The 24,721-nt window shown below is 35.7% G+C and overlaps 2 protein-coding genes across 3 annotated transcripts; one reads left to right on the forward strand and one right to left on the reverse strand.

Moving 5' to 3' along the window:
• Positions 1-11: 11 nt before the first annotated feature.
• LOC101741646 (ankyrin repeat domain-containing protein 54) lies at positions 12-1,418 on the reverse strand. The gene has a single exon (XM_004931535.4). The coding sequence runs from the start codon at positions 1,176-1,178 to the stop codon at positions 378-380; it is 801 nt and encodes a 266-aa protein (XP_004931592.1). The 5' UTR covers positions 1,179-1,418; the 3' UTR covers positions 12-377.
• A 669-nt stretch (positions 1,419-2,087) lies between these two features.
• Positions 2,088-22,535, forward strand: LOC101742313 (armadillo repeat-containing protein 8). Of its 2 annotated transcripts, none has more exons than XM_012695003.4 (14): positions 2,088-2,225; positions 2,309-2,522; positions 5,540-5,746; positions 5,920-6,163; positions 7,497-7,631; positions 8,035-8,137; positions 9,535-9,750; positions 11,918-11,989; positions 12,414-12,549; positions 12,638-12,729; positions 13,223-13,402; positions 13,889-14,047; positions 15,069-15,238; positions 15,844-22,535. In XM_012695003.4, exons 1-14 carry the CDS (start codon positions 2,202-2,204, stop codon positions 15,881-15,883), a joined length of 1,992 nt encoding a protein of 663 aa, XP_012550457.1. In that variant the 5' UTR covers positions 2,088-2,201; the 3' UTR covers positions 15,884-22,535. The 2 variants fall into 2 exon arrangements, with proteins under 2 accessions (XP_012550457.1, XP_004931674.1); XM_004931617.5 differs by having other exon boundaries at positions 13,901-14,047.
• Positions 22,536-24,721: the final 2,186 nt, after the last annotated feature.

A 24,721-nucleotide genomic window follows, 5' to 3' on the forward strand; every position in this document is an offset into this window, starting at 1 on the left:
TTATTGAAAGATTTTGTTCTCAAATTGAGTTTATTTCATTTTACATTTAAACTTATTAGAATTTGTGGAACCTCCACCAACAATAATATTAATCTAAAATATAAATTTAGTTTAGAGTGACATCGAATTACAGCATTGAATTTCACACAAATGGAATGAAAGAACTTATTTAAATAAAAAATAAGGTACAAAAGAATGAATTTTAAATAATTTGCTAAAAGTGGTATTGTTAAATTAAAGGTTATAGTAGTAAAAGATTTGCAATAGAAAAGGCAATAGTAATTGAACATTTTAATACACCTCCACTTAGTACTAAATACAAAAACTATGAGCTTATTATCTATGTAGTACTTGTTCAATAGTCTTTCACAATATATTTATCTAAGTTTCAGTGAGTCCAGGCTGTCGAGTAGATTTTGTACTTCTGAGTCAACTTGTTCCCGTGTACTCACTTGCTCCAACCTCAGTCGCAAAGATTCCAGCTCACCTGCATCAGCCTTCTGCATTTTCATATATTTCAGCATCATTTCTACAACTTGGCAAATTTCACTAATCAATTGACGAGTCACTTCAAAATGCCCCACACCACTGGGACGCATTTGTATTATCTTTAATTTACTTTGTGCTAATTGTATGGGATTGCGGCCATTTCTGTCATGTGAACTGACATCAGTTCCAGCATCTAATAGTTCAATGACAACTGTTATGTGATTAGTACATGCAGCCAAATGAAGAGGTGTGTTTCCAAGTGTGTCTTTATTGTTAGGGTTAGCACCGTGACGCAGAAGTATTCTCACTACATCGACATAGCCACGGCAAGCTGCTAAATGCAATGGGCTTCTTTTGTGCTCATCTGAACAATTAGGATCCGCTCCAGCTTTTAATAATCGTTCAACGAGTTCTGTGTTATTCGTGGAAGCCGCGAACCGCAACTTGTGATTCCTGGATGCGCAAACTGTTCCACCGTATCTATGCTTAAGACGGCAGTGTCTTGCTTTTGTGGAGCATTTAATTTTTCCGACATGATCATGTGGCTCATCTAAAAACTCTACTGGCATTGGCTGACCAGATTGGGTTATAGGAATTGCTGGAAGATTAAATTCCAAAACACATTTCGAATGATCAAACACAGGATTATCGCTGCTCTCATTTCCAGTGTCGACTCCAGAGTCTGTCATTATGCAGTTTCTTAATGAAATATACTAGATCATCACACTTTTACGTTATCAGGTTAATTAATGTACATTGTACTTTAACCAAAATTTCATATTTTGTTTCAAAAATAGTAAATAAATATCACGACCAGCACGAATTGTTTTTGTAAAATCCCTGAAATGGATTGTATGATTTTATGAATGTCAAATTGTCAGCGTTTAGATGTCAACTGCCAATATTTACTTATTAAGATAGACTTTTTTATTATACTTCAGTGCCTAACACATGTCAAAAAGTTTAGGTAGACACATGAGTTACAATACTCTATGCCACTTTTCTGCAATTTTTTTTAATACGATCGAAGAGTAATCTTACTTACTTTAATGGAAAAGAATGCCCTCTCGGAACGTTTTCTAGCAGAATTGAAACGAGATATCAGTTATATGATCCAGAATTCCGAATTAATTTCGGCCTACTGTGGAGGAAAGTTTGCTTAAAATTTAAATCATGGAGTTAATAAGTATCTGGTCTACATTTAAATACAGTATTTGTTTCCTTTTTTTTTTTATTGTAACATTCGCAAAGTATATGTAGATATGTTGTGTTTTATTGAGCACGACTGTATCGATTGTTTTAAAAATACAAACGAAACGAAATAATTGTAATACCTCTAGTTCGGTATAGAGAAAAACAAACTTGGGACTTTTTTTTTACTATTTACAACTTTGCTGAATACGACAGGTGAAAATTTGGGGTAAGGTAGCTTTAAATGAACATTTTGTAGGATTTTGTCAAAGCTCATAGTCAACTAACCAGTACTAGCAAAAAAAAATGTTGTAGAGAAGCTTGGTCTATGTAATTTTTAAATTTTTTTAATATTAAAGATATTAAATTTTAACGCGGTCTAGAAGTGTATAATCTATGGTCTAGAACTGTCACTGTCAGTTAACACTTGACAATCTTGACATGTAGTTCGGCCTCGGTTGTCGATCTGAATTTCGAACGTTTATTTTTACCAACATTACTGCGTATATTTTGATTAAAACATGCAACAGTTTACAGTATTCATGGTACGTAGTACAGGATTCTTTGAGTTAATTAAGACTTTTAAAATCTCTTATGATATTTTATAACCTAAAAAGATTTCAAATAGGATATCGAAAGCTCCCGCTCGTATATCGACGAGTTGTATTCTTCGGATGCGGTGAAGGTAATGGAAGCTTTGGTAACGCTGAAGAACTCGGTAATAGGGAGCAACAGACAGAAGAGTTCAGTGATCAGTCAAGGGGTAGTTCCAAGGCTGCTACAATTGATGTCTGAAGAATCACTGGATCCGAACATTAGACTAGAGGCAACTATTACAATAGGTAAAATTTCATTCCTTCATAAACCTATTAATACATGGTAGTGATATACATTAGTGTACACAGTGATGTACAGAAATTTTTGTTCTTATAATATTAGTATGAAAGCTTCCCAAACAATATTAAGTATATTAACTGTAATTTTTACATTAAAGTTGACGTTTGATAGATTATTTACTTTGTACTACACTATTTAATCTACATTATTTTATGTAAATTAACATTTTTACAATTACAATGAAAATGAAATTCGCAAATCACTTAATTTAAGATGCAGCATAAGCTATTGTTTTCCTTAAACCAGCAATGCGGGATTATTTTCTAGATGATTTTGCTACTTATAAAAGCTTTCATGATTATCTTAATGTTTATAATTTCTAAATACTAAATAGACAAAAGTCATTTTTATTTTTTTAGTTTCACATTCGGTTTCTTGTAAAGTCTTGGTTGTGTACTTTCATATGTAAACTGAACAGAAAGTTATTCTACAGGATACTAGTTTCTAACAGCTACTTTTAAATATTGATTTGACTTTAAATTATGATGTTTCAAACCACATACTTATTTTTACCAAAATCTCATAATATTGTCACTCAAAGTAAGGGAAGTAAAATGGTTTACAGAATTGATTTCATAGTTTCAGAGATTACCACAAACTCACAAACAAATAAACAAACCTTAACACCTTATTATACAGCCTTATATTGATTGCCATTGATGAAGAAAGAACCAAAGTAAAAAATTGGCGTCGGTGACATGTGGAGGTCCACAATAATATTTAACATGAACTATCATTTTGAGTTTCAATTAATGTAATAATCCTTATAGATAGTACTAGCTGACCCGGCAGACTTTGTAGTGCCTCGATGGATAAATAAAAGACTAAACTTTTGTATAAAATAAACTTAAAACAAACAAAAGGAATCCGTCCGACGGGGGACACATCAAACATTTATATTTATCATACAAATATCTTCCCTTGGCGGGGTTCGAACCCGCGACCCCCTTGTGTAGTGACCATGTCACTTACCACTACACCAGACGGCCGTTAAACCTACCTTTTAAACCTTCTCTGGACTTCCACAAAAGATTCAAGACCGAAATTAGCCAAATCGGTCCATCCGTTCTCGAGTTTTAGCGAGACTAACGAACAGCTATTAATTTTTAGATTATTATTGAAACATAGGTTACTCTAAAAATTATCTTCAAAACATGTTATGTCTATTTGGCTATATATGTGTCGTCTATTATCAAAGGTGGCAGTCTGTACATTTGAACAAGAAAATGTTATTGATATGTCAATACAGATTGATTTGAATATAATCGTCTCCTTCAAAGAATATGGTTCAAAACCTGCATTAAATAAAGGTTAATACTTAACCTGTTATTTATCTAAGATGTCGTTCAGAAGAGTTTTGTGGTTGCCAATGGAATACAAAGTCAATAATTCGTTTTTCTGATTTACCAATAATTGTCCAAAAGTCACATTGCCGGCTTTGATACTAGTCGACTCATATATAAGAAATAATATAAATACCTAAATAAAATTAATGCGCATAAAACATTTTATGTCTTATGTTATATCATGTAACAAAGATAAAAAGTTTGGGGACCTCCAAGTTAGATGTTGCATTTTATTTTGATGTTTTTGTCATTTACTTACTTCTTGGGTTGAGAGTTTATCAAATGTTTTGTGATAAAATTAACACTCATAGGTGTGAATGTAATGTTCAATACAGAATTTATAAAAACAAATGTCAAATCAAAGTCCATTTGATGATGTAATCAAATAAGTTATTAAGCAAACAAACCATTACATTACACCATAAGCATGTATCTTTGTGATTGATTGATGGATGTGGTATACAAATAGAGGCAAATCAAAAACCTTTATATTGTTTATTAGATTAGATAATAGATGTTGAAAGTTTTCACGTATCTTATTAGGCATATTTGAAACATATTCTGATGTTTCTAAATACTCCAGTTGCTATGGTCATAGATTATCTCATAATTCATCAGCAGTTGAAAATTGAAAAATTTTTAACCGAGCTTGAGATTATTAAGATTTGCAATAGCTCTATAATGCATAATACACACAATATGTTAGATGTTCATATTTGTTAGTATTTTAACAAAGGCGCATTTTATATTTTTTTCTGAAGTGTATCTGTGCAGAATTTATGCTTCAATATATAAATGAACCCATTTTTCAACCTACGTTTATGCGTTCTTTGACTCTAGCTTAAATGCTACAAAATTCCTAAATTGCTAAAATTGCAAAAAAATTCAATTGGGTATTGTAGTCAATGTCTTATGCATTAATATGTTGCCTATGTAGATAAATCCATGAAGTGTAATAAATCAATTAACACCAGTAGTTTAACAACAACATAAACGACAAAAAACTCAAATTGAATCAACACAACATGTACAAGACAAGCATGCACAAGCCAAAACCATTTGTATATTCTGATTTACACAATGACACTTATGTGTATATCTCTTATAAACTGATGTTACCATATACTTAGTGGACTAAAGTATAAGCTATATAAACCGTGCTGTGTACTCTTATCAAGAGATGTGACTATGTCGAAGTTTTCTCAGGAAGAATTTATTTAACATATTATTACATATATTCAAGAGCGATACTGCAATAAAGGAATAGCATAGTATAATAAAAATCTTACCAGTAAAAAATTATAAATTAGTGTAATTACTGGTGATATTTACAAGCCTAGAGCATATACCAGGGCAGATAAGACCATCATGTCTATTTCTGCCGCGACACAGTCATGTGATCTAATTTGAATGGTGGGACACCCGTTAATTCACACAATTGAGATATTGTGGCCCAAGATTGGTCCCCGCAATCATGTGTAACGTCTAAGTGCTCTGGTAGTCACTTAATGCTAGGTAGACCGAGGTAGATGGTCTTGTTCACTAATATAAACATACATTAATTGCATATTTATTGGAATTATTATAGGAATTATTTTTGTTATTGCTTAACACAGGTTCACTTGCAAAAGGCACACCAGAAAATATAGACTCTCTAATTGAAAAAGGAACAGCTACAGCATTAGTGGAAATGCTTAAGACGGTACCACTTGGTTCAAAACTTGCGGAGGCAGCTCTGTGTGCCTTAAGGAGTATATTCTCGCATAAACCTGCACCAGTTGATGCCTTACCGGCTGACATGAGGTTGCTCACAAGATTAACACGTAAGTAAAACGATCCCTATTGTTTTTCATACTTAAAAAAATATTAGAGATGTAGTTAATACTTTTATATTTTACATGAAAAATGCTTTTAATAGCCTGCCTATAAAATACAATCATTAGAGAAAAACCGGTTGAGTGTATTTTTTTTTTAAATATTAATAAATGTGATACAGAGATTGCGCGGGAAGACTCTCAGGAAGCGCGCACTAGTGTGATACGTGTGCTGGCTGTATGGTGCAGCGGCACTGTAGAACAAGAAGCCTTGACGTGTGCGGGAGCGTGCTCGGCCGCCGCCGCGATGCTCGTGGTGCCGCCCCGCTCGGTGCCTTCGCCCTCGCGACTGGTGCCAGCCCTGGAATTACTAGCCGCCATGTGCTTCAAGAATCCCAATGTTGCACAGGTCGCTTTGAATACAAGGTAACGTTTCTAATTTTATTTTAAATTAAAGTAAAATTAAACACCAAAGGATTTTATGCTTTGTCAAAATGAATATGTTAACTGGTCTTCAATCAATTTTTACATTACCAACCTACTGGTCCATTTCATGCTAAAATTTTACTGTTACCTATAGAAACCGTAATGTGTACACCGTAAAGTCTAAACTTCCGTGCTAAACACTAGTATTTGCGATGATCGATGGAGAAGTGGTATAGGACGTGGTTGTCAATAGTTAAATTGACAAGTACAGAAAGCATCTTCAAAAATAGCAACCTTTCTACTGTTATTTCCTTTTTTGAGCAATGTTTTTGGCACAGTAAAATAGTATGTCAATTTATTCATCGTAGTAGTTTATCTGAACACTATACATGCTACATATATATCTTGTGATTAATAGTTGAACAGACTTATCACGTTAGATCCTTTGGTTTAAATTATTTATCTAACCTAAATACATAAAGGTTGACCTAAACAATGATTCCGACAATTATGTACATATGTATTATAATTGACATTTTATTAAGTTATGAGCTTTGCATACCCAATTATAAAATTTTCATTATAATCAAATAAAAATATTGTGTGTCCTTTACCTGGCGCATCCCATACATCCCATGTAGTGTGATCACTTTATTTATAGTAGTACTCCGAGCCTGCATGGGCGAGTACCACTATCCTGCCACTAAGCGCCCGTGCTTTCTGGTTCGAAAATGTAGAAAAGTCATATAGTACAATTATTGAGATTTTTATTTTTAAACCTTCGATGGGTGTATGAGCTCACGGTCCATCTGGTATTAAGTGCTTACCGGAGCCGATAGATTAATAACGTAAATGCCGCCACCTACCTTGAGACATGAGTTCTAATAATGTTTTAAGGGCTATTAAGGTTTATAGTACAAAGGGTGCCCTTCAAGCCGAAACGCATGCAAACAATTTTCGACTACATGTCAAAGCGGTATTTACGCTGTGATCTATATAAATAGATTCCGATGAGCAAACAGGTGGGAAGATCGTCTGCGCTTAAACGGTATGGCTTAGTGCGAGTTTTTTAACGTTCTCGATAGCGTAAAAGTTAAACTCATAGTTGTATGGAGTTGGTACGTTTGCTTACGTTTGCCGCTAGGGGCGCTGTTCCAACTGCATACAAAGTTGAGTTAACTTTTACGCTATCGAGAAAGTTAAAAACTCACAAAGCACACGGCACACTATATAAACTCCTTCGCATCGAAATACAAATTACTACTACTTCATTATTAATTAATCAGATTGTTCTACTAGAAATGTTACTTATGCTTGATAATATCTTCGTCAGGCACGGTGATAAATCAATACCGGAATTACTAATGTGCCTGGTGTCTCGCGACAAGCCTCTCGTAGTGGCGTTGAAAGCTGCCAAATGTCTCACTTTCTTACAGAGGGCCGGCGCTCTGCCAGCCGACGACAGCAGGTTAGTTCAAAATGTATTCGTAATTATATCATAAACTTATCCGAAAAAGAAAAAAAAATCAATAATAAATACGAAACTTAACTAAGCGAGTTACGAATAGAGTTAGTTGAAACTAATTACGTATGTAAATTTGTATTTATTTGTATTTATTATTGTATTTACTTATATTTGTTTTCACATTTATATTACTATGGTATTGTATTGAATAGCATATTTAGTGTACTATGTCTCTTGTACATATCGATATTTTTTATTATGGATATTGTCAGTCTCTAATAAATAGCAAACAGTTCTGGGTCGATCGACTCATCTTGTTATTTTTTTTTTAAAGAAATAAATGGCCGGTCACCGTAGGCTAAATGAGACCACAAGTCGTTTAAAACCGTATTATGATTGTGTTTAGGATCGTTTTCGGAGCTCTTCCGTGTCTGGCGCGTTTGTGTACCAAAGAGAACACGGAAGACATCCGAGCGTCCGCCGCCGAGGTGCTCGCCTATTTGACCGAGGTACGCGCCCGGCGGGGCTAGTGACGCGCAGTCGTGCGGGGGCAAGTTCTTAGGACTCCTCATAATACTGGGTGTTAAGAGACTGCTTCCGAAAACGAAAATTTTACAACATACAAAGTTGTAAATTTTGGGGAGCGCGGTATCAGCGCCGCGCCGGTGTGTGCGTGTAAAAGAAACGCCGCCCCCAGGCGTTCGTTGACCCGAGCATCAGCTGTTTTTGATTTTGTGTTTCATTGCTGGGTTTTTTTTAGTTATGTATTTTTTATGAAACTATCGTTTCATTTAGCTGTGCTAACATGATGGAGCGTAAATAGTGCTAATAGAACTGTTTTAAAAATGTGATTTTTTAAAAATCAGTTTCTATTTTTTACTTTCGTTTGTCTTCGTTTTCGGAAGCGGTCTCCTAACACTCAGTATATAATAATAATAAAAAATCCTTTTTTTTTCTGTCTATTCGCTGGTAGCCTAAGGGGCTATTCCAGCTACCCCCAGACGGATTCATAATAATAATTTCAAATTATGAGCAGTAATTCACCGTCGCCGTTACAGAGGAAAGACGTTATTTTGAATTGAATTGACAACTGCGACAAAACCTATTAAACATATATTTAATTATTTTTTTTACAATCTAGTAATAACCAATGTAAGACAATAGTTTATGATCTATTTAGTGTATTATTTGACATGTTTTGGTAGTATCTGCGGCCCGGTTAGCTCCATTATAGATAACGTTACGTGCAGTAGACAAATAGTAATATGTAATGTACCTTGTCGAACTTATTCGGTGATGTATAATATTGTTGGTGGCGGCGGCTATTGTCAAATGTTTTTAAGCAAAAACCGTATGCCTAAAGTAGTATAAAAAATAATTAAAAAAAAACTGAAAACAATACTAAAATTCATTGGGGTACTGAGTCTGGGGTGATGTCTTTGAGCTATTGTCCAGATTTAATACGTTGCTAAAAGTTATTATCATTAGCTAATAGTTATTATTATTATACTCACTGAATTGACTTTTTAATTTTTTTTATTGTTTAGATGGGTGGAAGAGCTTACGGCCCACTTAATGTTAAGTGGATACTGGAGCCCATAGACATCTACAACGTAAATGACACCCACCTTGAGATATAAGTTCTAAGGTCTGAGTATAGTTACAACGGCTGCCACACCCTTCAAACTGAAACGCTATACTGCTTCATGGCCGCTGACTACATTTTTACTCTTAAATAATAACGCATTTTTTTATTGCCTTTGTAGGCAGACGAGCACACGTCCCACCTGATGGTGAGTGGTTACCGTCGCCCATGGACTTCAGTAATGCCAGGGGCAGAGCCAAGCCGCTGCCTACCAATTTAATTGAATACTCAGATATGAATCGTTCTGGTATCCCGGAATAGGTCGACACGTCCCTCCAGCGTTTAGCGGCGATATCGAATCACTTGATGAGTTCCCTGGCGGACATCGTGAACTGTCAGTCCGCGGCCGCCAAGCAAGGCGCGTTCAAATGTTTCGCTTCGCTCGGAGCGAACGACGAGGACATCAGGAAAATGATCATCGAAACCCACGGCCTGATGGTGCACGTCGTCAACGGACTGAACAATCCTGATCCCTGTGTAAGTTACACACACACACACACACGCACACAGCTATAGAATTATTAACAACTAGCTGTAACCGTCCGCTGGGCATTTAAAATTAACATTATTATTTCTCACCCCCACAAAGATTCTCATCATTAACGCCCCCGCAACTGGTGTAGGGAGTTCAACACTCATATAAATATTAGCCTATCTATTAAGTACATGTATTTTCTACATGGATACCAAGTTTCAAGTCAATCGCATGCATGGTTCAGTAGTTATAACGGGACATCCGTAAAAGCCACTGTAGATTTATATATTAGTATAGATGAAATTTCCTTTGAAAACAAATTAATATTTTTAATGAGTAATTAAATGAGGTCCCAGTATAACTTATATATGAGTCGTCTATTATCAAAGGCGGCAATCTGTACATTTGGACAAAAATTTTTTATTGATATGTCAATACAGATTTATTTGAATATAATCGTCTCCTTCAAAGAATACGGTTCAAAACCTGCATTAAATAAAGGTTAATAGTTAACCTGTTATTTATCTAAGATGTCGTTCCGAAGAGTTTTGTGACTGCCAATGGAATACAAAGTCAATAATTCGTTTTTCTGATTTACTAATCATTGTCCAAAAGTCAGATTGCCGCCTTTGATAATAGTCGACTCATATGTCAGAGACGGTCATTACTTTGGTAGCTAAACGAAACGCAGCACGATTCCCGAGAGATGGCAGCACGATCGCGCTATCGTCGGAACTCTGCTAAATTCGTGCTACGACAGAACTTAGCCGATGGAGGCGCTTAGACGCCATTACACACTTACCAACCAACCTTCTTGAAGAGCTGTGCCTCCGTCCTAAGAATTGTCATTCTTTTTCGTTTGCTAATATCAAGAGAAGATTTCTAAATTGTTCTAAGACAACAAACGTGATTGGTGTACTCAATATTTCTCTTAGCTCGATCACCCTATTCGCCCCTATGATGTCTGACGATGGTGTTAATAATTGTGGCTTCTCCGATATATACAACTTATGTTCATATTTATAAGTAATAGTGGACCCGACAGACGTCGTCCTGTGAATGCATACATAAAAAATTCAAAATTCAAGTTGATTCAGCCGTTTAGTTGCAGTACAGATAAATAACCTATATACCGACTGTAGCGCCATCTGCCGGGCTGATTTGTGAATTTAAACCATCCAGGGCGCCACCCAAACGCATATAAAAAAATTCATTCAAATCGGTCCAGCCGCTTAGGAGGACTTCAGTGAACATACACACGTGCAGTAGAATTATATATATAAAGACGTATATAGGTTATTTAAAATAATGTTTACGTCCATCCGTACGTGTACTATCGCCGCTTCGATAAGGAGCCGTGGCACATTTTCGTATTGATAACTCGAAGGAGGAATTTTAAAAGCTTGAAATTACGATTAATATTGGCATTGTCAAGTGAACATAAATTCTGATTGTGAATATTCGAATTCTATTGCCTCCATATCTATTAATTATGCCATATCTTAATTTTTAAATGAAACGTTAACATTGAATATTGTGTTCAGTACCTAGTAAGGGAATTCTCCAAAATATAGACTGAAGATAATACAGGTGCAGGCTTAACCCACTGTATTTTTCGTTAGAACTTCGCAGATGGTTCGATTCCGATCCATTGGTAGTTCAGCAAAGCACTGCTCTTGCATTTGATAGATTCAGCATAGCACTGCTCTTGCTAGGGCTAGTGTTACCAAGTGACCTCACTAGACTATCAGCTATTAAGTAAGGAAAGAAATAAAGATGCAGGCACTAGTCGACAGTAATTCACACGCTAACACATACTAGTCATACTCATACATTCGCATGTAACTTAATTATTAATGCCGATATTAAAATTCCGTGTACGGCCAATGAGCAAATTGAATTTACAACAAAAATTCCAATGCATTTTTGAAATTGAAACTTTTGAAGTACATTAAAGATTTGAAATTTGATGAAACGAAAAATCGACATTAAAAAGAGACAAACATATACATCTGTCTGAGAGAGAACGAGATATGTTTCCGAAGGTTCCACTCTTGATCCATGCGAATTGTTGATTGTTTTGTTTTCTGTCTTTGTTAAGATTATTGTTTCTTTTCGGCTTTGAAATCGACTACTTCACACCTTGATAGAAGTATGAATGTGTTACAGGTGAGTCTAGCGGCCGTGCGGTGCTTGCATTCGTTGTCAAGATCGGTTCAACAGCTGCGAACGACTTTTCAGGTTTAATAATTTTAATTCCAGTTCTTCATTCCCATTCCATCTAGCATTTAGTATTCTCGAATCAACAATTGTAAATAAATTTGTCAAATCGATTTGCGCGCCACCTACTGTACTGTACTATAAATAGCATAGCAATTTTCAATTTAGTCAATCGTGAACATTTGTTAAGTACGTATTTCATCAGAAAAATTGGTACCCGCCTGCGGAATTCGAACACCGGTGCATCGCTACATACGAATGCACCGGACGTCTTATCCTTTAGGCCACGACGACTTCGAAATTTTGGTACCAGTGCCAACGTGTGCTTTTTGAAGACTAGAAGAGGTTTCATAATCCCTATTCTCCGACTGCTCGGACTGCGTGACCACGCGAGGGGGCGGGATGACGTCGGCATAAGCCCTTATTATTCCGGTGTCGTCTCCAGGACCACGCGGTGTGGAAGCCTCTCATGCAGCTGCTGAACGATTCTCCGGGCCCTGAACTATTGAACGTCGGTTCGTCGACCTTGTGCAATCTGTTGCTCGAATTCTCACCGGCCAAAGAACCGATGCTCGATCAAGGTACTTCAGTTTTATTTACGTTATTGTATTACCGGACAAAAGTAAAATGGCGTCTCGTCTAGAAGTATACGTGTTATATTATTTGCAGGTGCAGTTGAGATGCTGTGTAATTTGACAAAAATGTCGGATCCCGCGTTGAGATTGAACGGGATTTGGGCGTTAATGAACATGGCTTTTCAGGTAAAACGATTATTGTATTTGCAGTACTTTTATATGCGCTTAATGAAAGGAAGAAGAAATTCCGTTGAAAGGATTTCAAGTTGTAAGCAGGCCTGTTTGTTGATAGCAGGTATTCATGTTCTGATAATTAGGAAGAGAATAATGGCAAACGAGAATTTAGCAATTAAAAAAATTGAAGACAATATTTTGTGAAAGCTCAGATATATGTCTTTATATTATTTATATACAGTAGACTGACATTGCGTTGAACATAAAACTCAGCTGAAAATATACTATAATCAATTAAAATGTTCACCTCATGTCTTTAGATGGTTGGCCACAAAAATATACGAGGCGCAAAATCTGATGTCAGTAATTGTACATAATTCGAACATTGATATTTTATTAACAATATATAATAACGGAGGTAGAGAAATTTGTGTGCAATGGTCACTGACCCCTCCCAACCCCCCTCCGCACAGCGCGCTGTAACTGTAATTGATGAATCGTACAGGCGGAACAGAAGGTGAAGCAGCGCATCCTGTGCTGCCTGGGCACGGAGCAGATGTTCCGTCTGCTGGGCGACAGCGACACGCGCGTCATCATGAAGATGCTGGGCCTGCTGCGCAACCTGCTCTCCACCAGGCAGCACATCGACGCCATCATGAGCGAGTACTCGTCGCAGGTCATGCAGGTTGGTTGTGCACATACATACCACATTGGTACTGGTTAGTCTCTATATCGGGCAAGGATTAATAAAACTAATAATTTACTGGTGGTAGGACCTCTTGTGAGTCCGCACGGGTAGGTACCACCACCCCGCCTATTTCTGCCGTGAAGCAGTAATTCGTTTCGGTTTGAAGGGTGGGGCAGCCGTTGTAACTATACTTGAGATCTTAGAACTTATATCTCAAGGTGGGTGGCACATTTACGTTGTAGATGTCTATGGGCTCCAGTAACCACTTAACACCAGGTGGGCTGTGAGCTCGTCCACCCATCTAAGCATTAAAAAACAAAAAAATTTATCCTAATTCAATTAAAATTGTATAGCGCCGCCTTTATACAAGTTAAACTCTCATGAACGTCCGTATCATTGATTGAAGCTATCTCATTTGAAAGATCTGAAATTCTCATCTTGCGCCGTCTCATCTCCGTAAAATATAATAAAGAAAAACTGAAGCTTGTTCGGCAGGCAGTAATAGTGGTGCTGGAGGGTTCGTATCCAGCGGAGGTGAAGGAGCAAGCCTTGTGTATACTGGGGAATATCGGCGACGGTGAAAAATCGAAAGATCTGATAATGGCCAACGAAGACGTGCTCCGGAAACTTGTTGATTATTTGGTGAGTGGGTCATTATGTGGTCGGTGTTATTGCTGTAGCGGGCCTTAAAGAATACGAGGCCTTTTTCACATCACATCTTGTCAAATTCTTAGAAGCTCCCTTCTGATCTGTTTTATATTCTCTTGTCTACACATAACGTTTAAATATTTATAGTGGAAATTTTATTGTCTCATTTTAAAAATTACAACACTGCTAGAGTGCCCTGGTCGCAAAGTTAATTTGTGCCACATGCAATTTTAAATTTGAAACGGTGCTTTATTGATGGCTACTAGTACCGGATATAAAGCTCGCACGTACATAGTATTTCTGGCGTTGGCTCACCATGGTTGTAATATTAGTCTCGTGTTTATTGGGGATTTAAATATGACGGCGCTTCGTCACAGATGTATCAAGAAGAAATTTCTAGTGTTAGTGGCCTGGTATCACCTCATCCCGTAGGTCATGCGGGTGAAGTTACAGGCCCAGCAAAATCTGGCTCTTCGCACGATAGTCGGAGCAAGGCGTTACGTCAGAAATGACGTAATCGCCCGGGATCTGGATGTGGAGTCGCTCGAGGAGTTCATCCGGAGGCTAGTTCGTAATCTTTACAAGTGGGCTGACGGTGGACGCCACGAGCATCTCCACAATATAGCTCACTTGCACGCCAGACCACCTGATGGTCGGGCGCTACCAAGGGAGCTACGGGAACCCCCTTCTATGGTAAGATAGTCGGCTTCGCCGGAGTGATATGGCAGTGCTCATAATGAGTGCCCCCATGGGACTGAGCTGTCCACACTCGTCATCTCCCCCACATTGTTGGGGTGCCCCCTATGGGGACCCACTTCACCACCCCCGTGGGTGGACCACTCCCCCTTAAGGGGAGTGTTTCTACGTCGGTCCCTCCCCGCGACGGTCTTCCCCTTCTGGGGAGCCCGGAGCGGGTGATTACTAAGTCACATATCGGTGATACTCCCTCCTCTCCATCAACGTGTGACGTAATTTATGGATGACTCCTCATATGGTAATGAATGCGTGGTTGCAGGCGCACCCGGAGAGCAAGTTGCAGGAGGCGGCGCTGTTCGTGGCCGGCAACCTGGTGTGGCGCGGGGAGGCGGGCGCCGCCGCGCGACAGCAGCGCCTCGCCGAGCTGGGCTTGCTGCGCGCGCTCAAGCTGCTGCGTGCCTCGCACCACGCCGCGCACCTGCACGACAAGTACGTGCGCTACTCGCGTCAGAGGCGTTTTTTTTGCTGACGGAGCTCAAACCGGAAATGTTGCTAACACTGACCCTATTGTTTTTTTAAAGGATTTTATGACCTGGTAACTAAGACCTTTAAGTCATGTTTTATTTTAATTTCGATTTTTATGAAAAATGATAATATGGAGTGAAATGAAATTAAATGAAATGAGATGATATGGGATGAAATATAATCTCAGTAAAATGGTGGTCGTTTACTGAGATTTTTTCAGTAGACTTTTTGGAGGATCCCGAGAAGTTGCGTCCAGCGGCTTTGTTTCATTTTCCCACATTTGTGCACTTTCACAGATATTAAACAGTTAATAAACCACCGTTATTGCACATTTAAACCTGAAGAAACACTAAATAGACAAAATCAAACAAATCACACAACTTCACTCAGCAAAGGAAAAACAAAATTGTTGATTTTATTTAATTCCGAGCGTTTTCATATTTATCTACCTTCTAAACCTTCTCTGGACTTCCACAAATAATTCAAGACGGTCCAGCCGTTCTCGAGTTTTAGCGAGACTAACGAACAGCAATTTATTTTTATATTTAATGGATATTCGTTTGTTTCAGGGTGAAGACCGCTCTGGCGCAATTCAATGAGTTCACATAATATCACAAGAGTCGCAAACGTAAACGCATGCGACGCCACTGAGCTCGTCCGGCGCTAACGTTCTGCACAACGGTCACCGTCGGACGGTACGCACCGTAGTAGTAGTGACCGAGAGAACTGTCTGACTTCATTGTTATAGCTTATTAAATACAGGGTGTGTTGTAAACGATTCCGAAAAGGTGGCAACAGAAAAAAATAATATCGAGGAGTGATAGACTATTTGGCTTAAGCGAGATTTTTGCAATATTATAGGTGGGTAATTTTAAAATTTGGAATAAATATCATAACCAAAAATAAACTTCTTCAGCTGATACTAATACTAAATAAAACGGACATTTAATTACAAAGATAAATGTCGTGTATTAAGCGAAATTTCGCTTAAACCAATTAGCCCTTCGATTTTTTGTCTTTACACGCAATGTATGTTAAAAGAGCAGCGGACGCACGGAATTATATGAATATATTTGGATTTTAAGGATCGTTTAAACAATAGCCTAACACTTCTTGCTATCGCATCTTGTAATCTTTTGTGTCACAAAAAGATACCAAGCATGTATCGTGAATGAATGAGTCTGTCTTTACATTACATTGCTGGTTCGTGAAATTTAAAATTATCAAAACGAAAACTATCGATAATTTGATAGCTTTTTATTTGCTTTTGTTATGATAATTTACTAAGAGAACATTATTAAGTCTAGGATTCGGGAAAGTTTCTATACACCCTATACGCATAGGTATATTACGTGTTGGCCTGAGTTTACTGCGACGCTTATCGAGGCACTGCGGGAGGGGCGATGCTTAATGCGAATGCTCTGTAATTAAACTCGAGATATTTTAATCGATTTTTTATCGATTATAATATGTTAGAAATAATTGACCAATTCGAATGATGAATCATCTCTATCCGACTATTAATAATGAAATGAAAGTGATAATGAAATGATAACTTTTATATACCTTACCTTATATACCTTATTGCATACCAAAACACAACATTAAAAAAAGTTAACAAGCAGATACATTTGTAAATAGATACATTTGTATTGAAAACCGGGCTATAGATGTTTCACATCAAAATATGAAATCACCGCTGAAATTTAATTAAAATACAATCGATATTTTTGTTTGGTACGGGTCTTATAATCAGAGAATTCATAAGTGAAACTAGCTTTTCCCGCAGCGCGACTTTTTATCGTCGCAGTGAATTAGAACCAGCCCAATGTAAATGTTTAGTAGATGTAACGTAACTACACACGTTAGTTGGATTCGAAATCATTGTTGAACTTGTAAAGGATATATAAATAAATACGCTTGTGTAATAATGCTTCGTTAAAGACGTTCGGAAACTTCCATTGTGCGACGGTGGTGCACTCTAGTCGAGTTTTTGAAGACGATGAAAGCATAATTTTTTTTTTTTTTTATAATAAACAGAAGTGGTTTTGTAAATTATTCGAATATAAGTCGATGTGATAATATAGTTATTGTTATTTCATTGATGTTTCATGTCACATTAAATGTTTTTTTTTCTTTTTCGATAGTTGTACATATGTAGCATAGGGGAGAACGCTCCGTTAATCTCATAGACGCTAGTTTTATGCCGAATGTTTGTTTGTTGTAATGATTGACAATATCGATTTACCGACCGATAAAGTCAAGAGAATTATAGAAATTTGTTGAAAATTTATCAACAAAAAAGACAGTTTATTGTTTAAAAAAAAAGCTAATATTTATCAATATTCAATGATATTGCTTCGGTTTAAATATAATCTACACGCGCAATAACAATGTAACTCCGACAACACACTGGCGCTATTCTTGGCGAAGGCTTCTGACTGAAAATTATTGCCAGCAATAATAAAAATTATATTCGAGGCATCACAAAATTGCATTTGCATTCTGTGCTCTTTATTTTTGGGTAAATATAATTTAGTTTTGTGCTAGTCTAAACTGACCGTTGCCGAAAACACAAATAAACAAACAAAAGCGACGTAGTAGTGATTTTATTGTTTTGATCTATTTCAATTTACGTGAACCCGCGATCTGCACGCGCTAGGTTGTTGACCCCTGAACTTCATATGATCATAAATTGTATGACATCGCGCGCAGTACCATGAGTGTTATTAAGATATTGTAGTCCGATTGAATTTAGCATAATATTCAAATATCGGCATATAACACTCAAATAGTCCGCGACCAAAGAAACTGTATATGTATTCAAAACGTCAGATGTGAAAGGAAAATCATAAATGCGTTATTGAGCAGTCAAAGTGGTCTTAAGTATGTCTATGAAGGCCAAAGGATGCACTTTTGTTTCTAGAATCACAAAGCGAAGCGTTTCGTATTTCTTTTCGAGAACGTTCGATTTCTCAAATCGGTGCAAGAATCGATGTTGTCAATCTACACATATACCTTGTAAATAATTATGATTCTCAATAACCATTGTTAATGTATCTGTATCGTTATTTCGTTATGTTATTATAATTTATTTGTATTTCGTTTTCATCTGTCCCTTTATAAATGAAGCTAATTTATGTTTCTTTAAATCTAATTATGAGTACATTTTCGAATAGAAATCTTATTTAAATGATCAATGATATCGTAAGATGAAGTCTAAATCGTTATTATTAAAAGTTATCATCGTTACCGTTTAAATCTTAAAATTAAAGTTTACATTAGGAATATGTTAAAATATAAAATTAATAAAACAAGCAGAAATATGTTAACCCGTGAAACTGTTTATAAATCGTGTCCTCATATTTGAAAACGCTGTAAAATAATGAAGTTACCTAAGCAAACTCTTCCCTAATTGTTATCTATCCACTAAAAGAATATCTGAAGTCTTCAATTTACAAAGACTTGTCGTACCAAGTAATTTTTTCATTAAAATATATACCCTCCCAATAAGGTTTTGAATGTGTATAAATAATTATATCGAGGCTTGAATGGCTATTTGATTCGTTTACTGGTGGTAGGACATGTTGTGAGTCCGCGCGGGTAGGTACCACCCTGCCTATTTGTGCCGTGAAGCAGTAATGCGTTTCGGTTTGAAGGGTGGGGCAACCGTTGTAACTATACTGAGATCTTAGAACTTATATCTCAAGGTGGGTGGCGCATTTACGTCGTAGATGTCTATGGGCTCCAGTAACTACTTAACACCAGGTGGGCTGTGAGCTCGTCCACTCATCTAAGCAATAAAAAAAAAATTTAAGCGACATTTTGCTTAATATCCGACATTCATCTTTGTAATTAAAGGTGCATTTTATTTGGTATTAAAAGCAACAGTTCGATGTTATTAATTGAACTTCAATTAAATTTATTCCATTCAAATAGCTAAAGAAGTTTTCTTGTTTGAAATTTTAAACTTTAAATGATCTCTTGTAAAGTTTTAAAAATGTCGTCTAAACCAAATATCCGTTCACCCCTCGATATATTTCACTATTCGAATTATTTAGCTTCATAACCAAATACATTGCAGTTTCCTCCTAATTAAATTTCTTTAGATTTAAAGGAATTGTAAAATCGACCCTCTCGTGAACGTTTAGGTGCTAGATTTGTTTGCGCTCGTATCGGGACTAGCTTTAATGTAGTTTGACTACTTCTGTCAGATAATAATGGGCTGTCGAATAAAAAGTACAACGAAAAGAAACAAGTCTTCATGTGAATTAATTTATAATGTCGACGCTTGAAAGGCAAACGTGACTAAGCGACAATAACTGCTTTGTACCTACATAAATGATAGGCAATAACCATATTCGATGCGCAAAAAATTTATATTTCTAAGTCTATTAAAATCATTTCAATCCTACAGCTACTAGCTAGATTCTACTACAGCTGGATTCGTTAAAATAAATTTTGTTTTCAGGTATTTCAACTTTAAATTAGTCTACTGTAAAGTTCACGCTAGTCTACTGTAAAGTTCACGCATTGTCGTTTAGTCACGTTTGCCTTTCAAGGGTCGATTGTGTACTTTCAATGCGACTCGCAATGATGCTGTGTAAATAGGAAAGAGATATTTGTTTTTTTTTGTTTCATTTTGTCTGTATATGAGTTAGCGAAGATGTTTTTCTCGATATCTTTAAATCACACTACAATGTTACCAATATTATAATTACATTCGTGTAATCTATTTACATTGTAACTTTAGTTAAAAGTGAAAAATTTATTGAACTCTGTAATATTATTGTAAAATTCTTTTGACATGATAATACATAATAATATAAATGTAGTTAGTTCATTATTGTATTATAATTACATGTGTGTTTCAAATGAATGTTGTGATTTTAGGGGCATAGTTTTAATGCATAAGCTTTGTATTTGTGAATGAAATAGTTAGCAAAGACGATGAAGAATGATTATTTTAAAGGACTTTTAAGCCCTTTTAAACAATAATTAAAATAGTTTGTACGAAAATCTAAATTAGACAAAATTAATAATAAAATCGTTTGTAATATTTTTCTAAATTATCTTTAACTTTTGTTCTCAAAAAATGTTTAAAAAAAAAATCCAGACTTGACACGGTAATGTACGACAAACAAGCGGGCGCCATCAGTGCCGCTGACGTCACTAGATTATTATTAACAATACTTTTGTGTGCTTTGTTCTAATAAAACTAATATCTTCTTTATGATGTTCGCATAGGAAAGATGTTGAATAGGTAGTTGATTGGTCTCAAACCTAAGACAGGGAAGATAAAAGATTGACAGGGCTAGGTTAAGTATAGGTTTGGGAAACTGTTCTGTTGGGGATGTTGATAGTGCTCTCGTTCCGGTAATTTCATTTACAAAATGAATTCATGAGCTCACACGAAAGAGAATTGAAATTGTAACTTCAATGAAATAGTACATCACTTACTTTGGGAAATGAAATTGTGACTTCTTATAGAGATAGTGCAATAGGAGAACATCTTGGTTCGTCACAATTTTCTTTCGTCGGGAGTGTCCATTTTTTATCACTGTGGAAGCGAAAGTTCGTTGAAAATTAAAATTAGTAAAAAACGATTAAAGAAGTATGTTTAAAAAAAGGTTGATTAAGGGGTCCAAGAGCCGTTGAGTGGATGGAGAGAAAGCCCGCTCCACAGATCCGAAAGATAATGCCGATACTATAAATAAATCTAGGCTAAGCTATATATATTAATAAAAGTAAATGCGCAAGCGTCATGAAAAATGAAGCATGCTGAAGTACTAATTTATTAGAATATTTAATCGGAAAGAAAGTGGCACCTTCTCCCCTCAAAGTGGGGACCGAAACCGAACCTTCGCTTCTGGCGTGACTAAAAGTATTGTTCGTATCACATCAAACATATCTATTTTCAAACAATCTAAAAAATGATTTATGTATTTATTATTTATTCGAGGATTGACTAATCAACATCCCTACTTAGAATATTTGTGAGGGAGATTCAGTAAGGAATTGTAAGAAAGAAAAAAAGAAGAAGAGTATGAAAGAGGCAGAGTCGATAAGAGATACTGTCATAGGAAAAGGACAAGTTAAAATGCGTGCCTTCTCAAATGTACACTGTCGCCATTGCGACATCGTTCATTACGTAATGACAGGTGGTTGTGTACTGAAAAGTACACATTCTACTATCCTGTTTATCTCTATCGCAGAGTCCCTCTCGAAAATGGGACTACCGTCATACTTTCTATATATATTATTATGTATATATGTATATTACTATTTATATATATATATATTTACTTACTCTATGTATATTCGTCCTCGTGTCTTAAAGTTGGTGGTGATATTCGCGTTTCGATGTCATACGACTTGGAGAGACAACGTCTGTAACAAAACGAATCTCTTCTCGTGCTTGCCGTGATCGCGTACATGTGAATCTTCGAGATAATGTTGAAAAAAATACAAAGTTGCTTTTTTTTTAAATTTAATAATCGTAAGTATAACTAAACGTTTTGGACAAGGTATTTGTAATGCTATAATAATGGAAAATAAAAAAAATATACTTATTTGACACGTGGTAGAAGTGAAAACTTTCAAAGGTGTTCCATCTTATTCTCGCACATTAAATCACATGTATATGTTTGTCTCTTTTTAGTGTTGTTTTTTTGTTCCATCGAGTTTTAAATCAACGGTGCTAAGGAAGTTTTCACTTCCAAAAATCTAAACTGAGAAATCGAGTTAGTGGCGAGATCGCCCACCGTATATCTTACATACTTTCTTTTCTTTTATATTGTGTTCATTAAAGTATAGGAAATTGTAAATGTGCCAATTAATTTTGGACGTCAGACAACGTTTCATAGTAATGAAAGTAACAGACATTTAAATTGTTTTATTTTGTTAGGTTAGGGGCAAATTTTTCAATATCAAAATACAATTTAGTCACCGGAGAGAACCGAACACGTACCTTAAACAAGTAAATCATCAGATAGGATTAGGCTAAAATAATATTATAAAAAAAAAGTGATAGACTGAAACAGTTCTTCTGTCGCGTAGATAGGTGTCAAAATTGAATGCATAATCAGTTCATTGCGTATTGAAGTTTTTTTTTGTTTCAAAAATCGTGTCATCGTGTAAATGGTATGTAATGTGTAGATAAATTTATAATTGCTTCGTCGTCACGTAACTATTTCTGAACGGAATACTTTATTTATGACAAAGTTATGTTTTTCATGTTAATATAAAGAATGAAAACTTATTGTTGTTTTATTTGGCGTTATTCCTTCATCTAGAAGTCATCTAGATGCCCCAAGACTTGTCTAGATTCATGTCGTGTATTACATTTTATCTTTTGTTTTGTGATTTACATTTTTTAAAATATAATTATTCCCTTTTTATTATTGGTAACACTAACGCCCACCAATAACAAAGAAAGTGGATATGGTGTGTACCTCACTTTTTCCCCCAATAATCTGTAGATTTTGTTTCAAGTAAGAGACATATATAAACGGATCCTCAGGGTGGCGGCGACAATTGAGACAATTTACATCCACACGAAATAATATATTCTCTTTAGTACACGTTACGGTGGGTAGAATACGAATGCAACAGAGATATGCTAACCGCCGGTATTTATACAATCATCTTGACCTATTTTAATACAAACTTAGTAGGTAATATTAAACATTGTTTACCTTAATTATTCTGCTGATTACTTACGTACAATTATTATTTAATAATATCGAATTATGAATTATGTAACATAAATAACATTAAGGTTTATTGAGCCTAAGGTTTATTGCGCCGGAAGCTGTCAAGCGGAAGGCGCCAATAAAATATTATAAGTATAAAGAAATATGAATGAACTTTTATCTTGATTATGAAATTAATAATTATATTATAAGACAATAATAAGTCCTATGTATTTCCTAAGTTCGTAAATAATGTATTATGTGAGGCCGGAAGTGTTGCTCGATAACACATAAGATATTTCACGAAATAAACAAATATACAACAGACACTTTGAATCGATGTTGATTTATTTGATTTTCTCATAGATCATTTACAGTATTTCAGTGTGAGTTTATAAATACAGTTAATTAATTCTTGTTTCCTTAATTTTTTATTTCCTAATGGTTTAAATTTTTCTAGTGATTTAACTTGTTTTTAGTGGTGAGGGTCTTTAATTAGCTTTCTATTTTATTTTATTCTATGATGTTAAATTGTTGATCCTTATTTTAATGCATAAATAAATAATAAATCTTTGTTGCGTGTTGTTGTGACTGTGGCTAAATATATTTATAAAGACATTTCTGCTTGAAACAACTCACTGGTCACTTATTGCCTAAATAGTGCTATGCCAGAAACTGAAGTGGCTCCAATAACAATTAAAATGTTCAAGATAACCGGATGAACAACGATCTCCGAACGAATAGCTCGTACACTATATATTCACTATAGGGTAGACAGAGGCGAATCGGATCAATGGGTGAATTGGATCAAAATAAGAAATCCTTAAATATTTAGGACAATGCGTTGAAATAGAATACAGGCGACTGCCGTCTTTTGACCCTATGCCATCCCCACCTCCCACCATTGGTAGTGTTTTGATTAAATTAGTACATCAGTGTGTCAGCACTGTTCGTTTAAGCCAGGTATTTGTGTACGTTACAATTTTCGCGCTCATCTAAGGTACGTATTTACTAATATATTTTGTTATTATTGGATTTGTATTAAAATTTTTAATTTTATGGCTAATATTGATTGGGAAGGGGTCCTATTATAGACTAAAATTTAGTTTTTAAGGACAATTTCATTGGTTAATGTGTAAAATATGTATTTAAAAAGTCTTTAATATGGGGTTATTCGGATCACGTCTTCGGGGACGAATAGGATCACTTTTTTAAATGAAGTTGTTATCGGTGGGAGATATTGAAACTCCACGTCTATATTTAAGTAATGTATATTATACAGGTCGTCACGTATTAAGTCCCGTGGGAATTCAAGGCCGGGATCCGGGGCGCTCCTGACCCACGTATGTACTTAAATTGCACTTACCAACCGTTGCCTACATTTTGATTCGATTGTCTTGTGTGTTGGGGTCGGGTAAAAGCAGAGTGTTTTGGTTTTTGAATATAGTAATGGAATTCTACATGATATTATTTGTCTTTTATATATATGAGACAAAAGGCAAAACAGTCGAAAAGGAAGTACGCAACAATTTTTGAAAAAATAAAAATAAAACAGTCCGTGATTTCTAGATTAATCTGACCCGAATCATAAGTTCCATTCCTTCCTCTATTTGTTTTGCCTTCTTTAGTAGCTATTCAGCTATTAGTAGAAATTAGATATATAAAATTTAATGTTGGAAATTTGTTTTATCAAAATGTCTTAATTTAATCTATAAAATTATGACATTCTGTCTATTGATGGTATGCATTGCTA

The sequence above is a fragment of the Bombyx mori genome, chromosome 11 (assembly GCF_030269925.1).
Source record: "Bombyx mori chromosome 11, ASM3026992v2".
NCBI classification, from domain to species: Eukaryota; Metazoa; Arthropoda; class Insecta; order Lepidoptera; family Bombycidae; genus Bombyx; species Bombyx mori.

What these genes read in the sequence shown, in the direction of transcription:
- LOC101741646 (XM_004931535.4), bottom strand. Translation starts at nt 1,178, where the DNA reads ATGACAGACTCTGGAGTCGACACTGGAAATGAGAGCAGCGATAATCCT.
- LOC101742313 (XM_012695003.4), top strand. Translation starts at nt 2,202, where the DNA reads ATGCAACAGTTTACAGTATTCATG. An exon ending in GTTGCTCACAAGATTAACAC is followed by an intron (nt 5,747 to 5,919) that starts GTAAGTAAAACG and finishes AATGTGATACAG; the next exon opens with AGATTGCGCGGGAAGACTCT. An exon ending in TGAACAATCCTGATCCCTGT is followed by an intron (nt 9,751 to 11,917) that starts GTAAGTTACACA and finishes AATGTGTTACAG; the next exon opens with GTGAGTCTAGCGGCCGTGCG.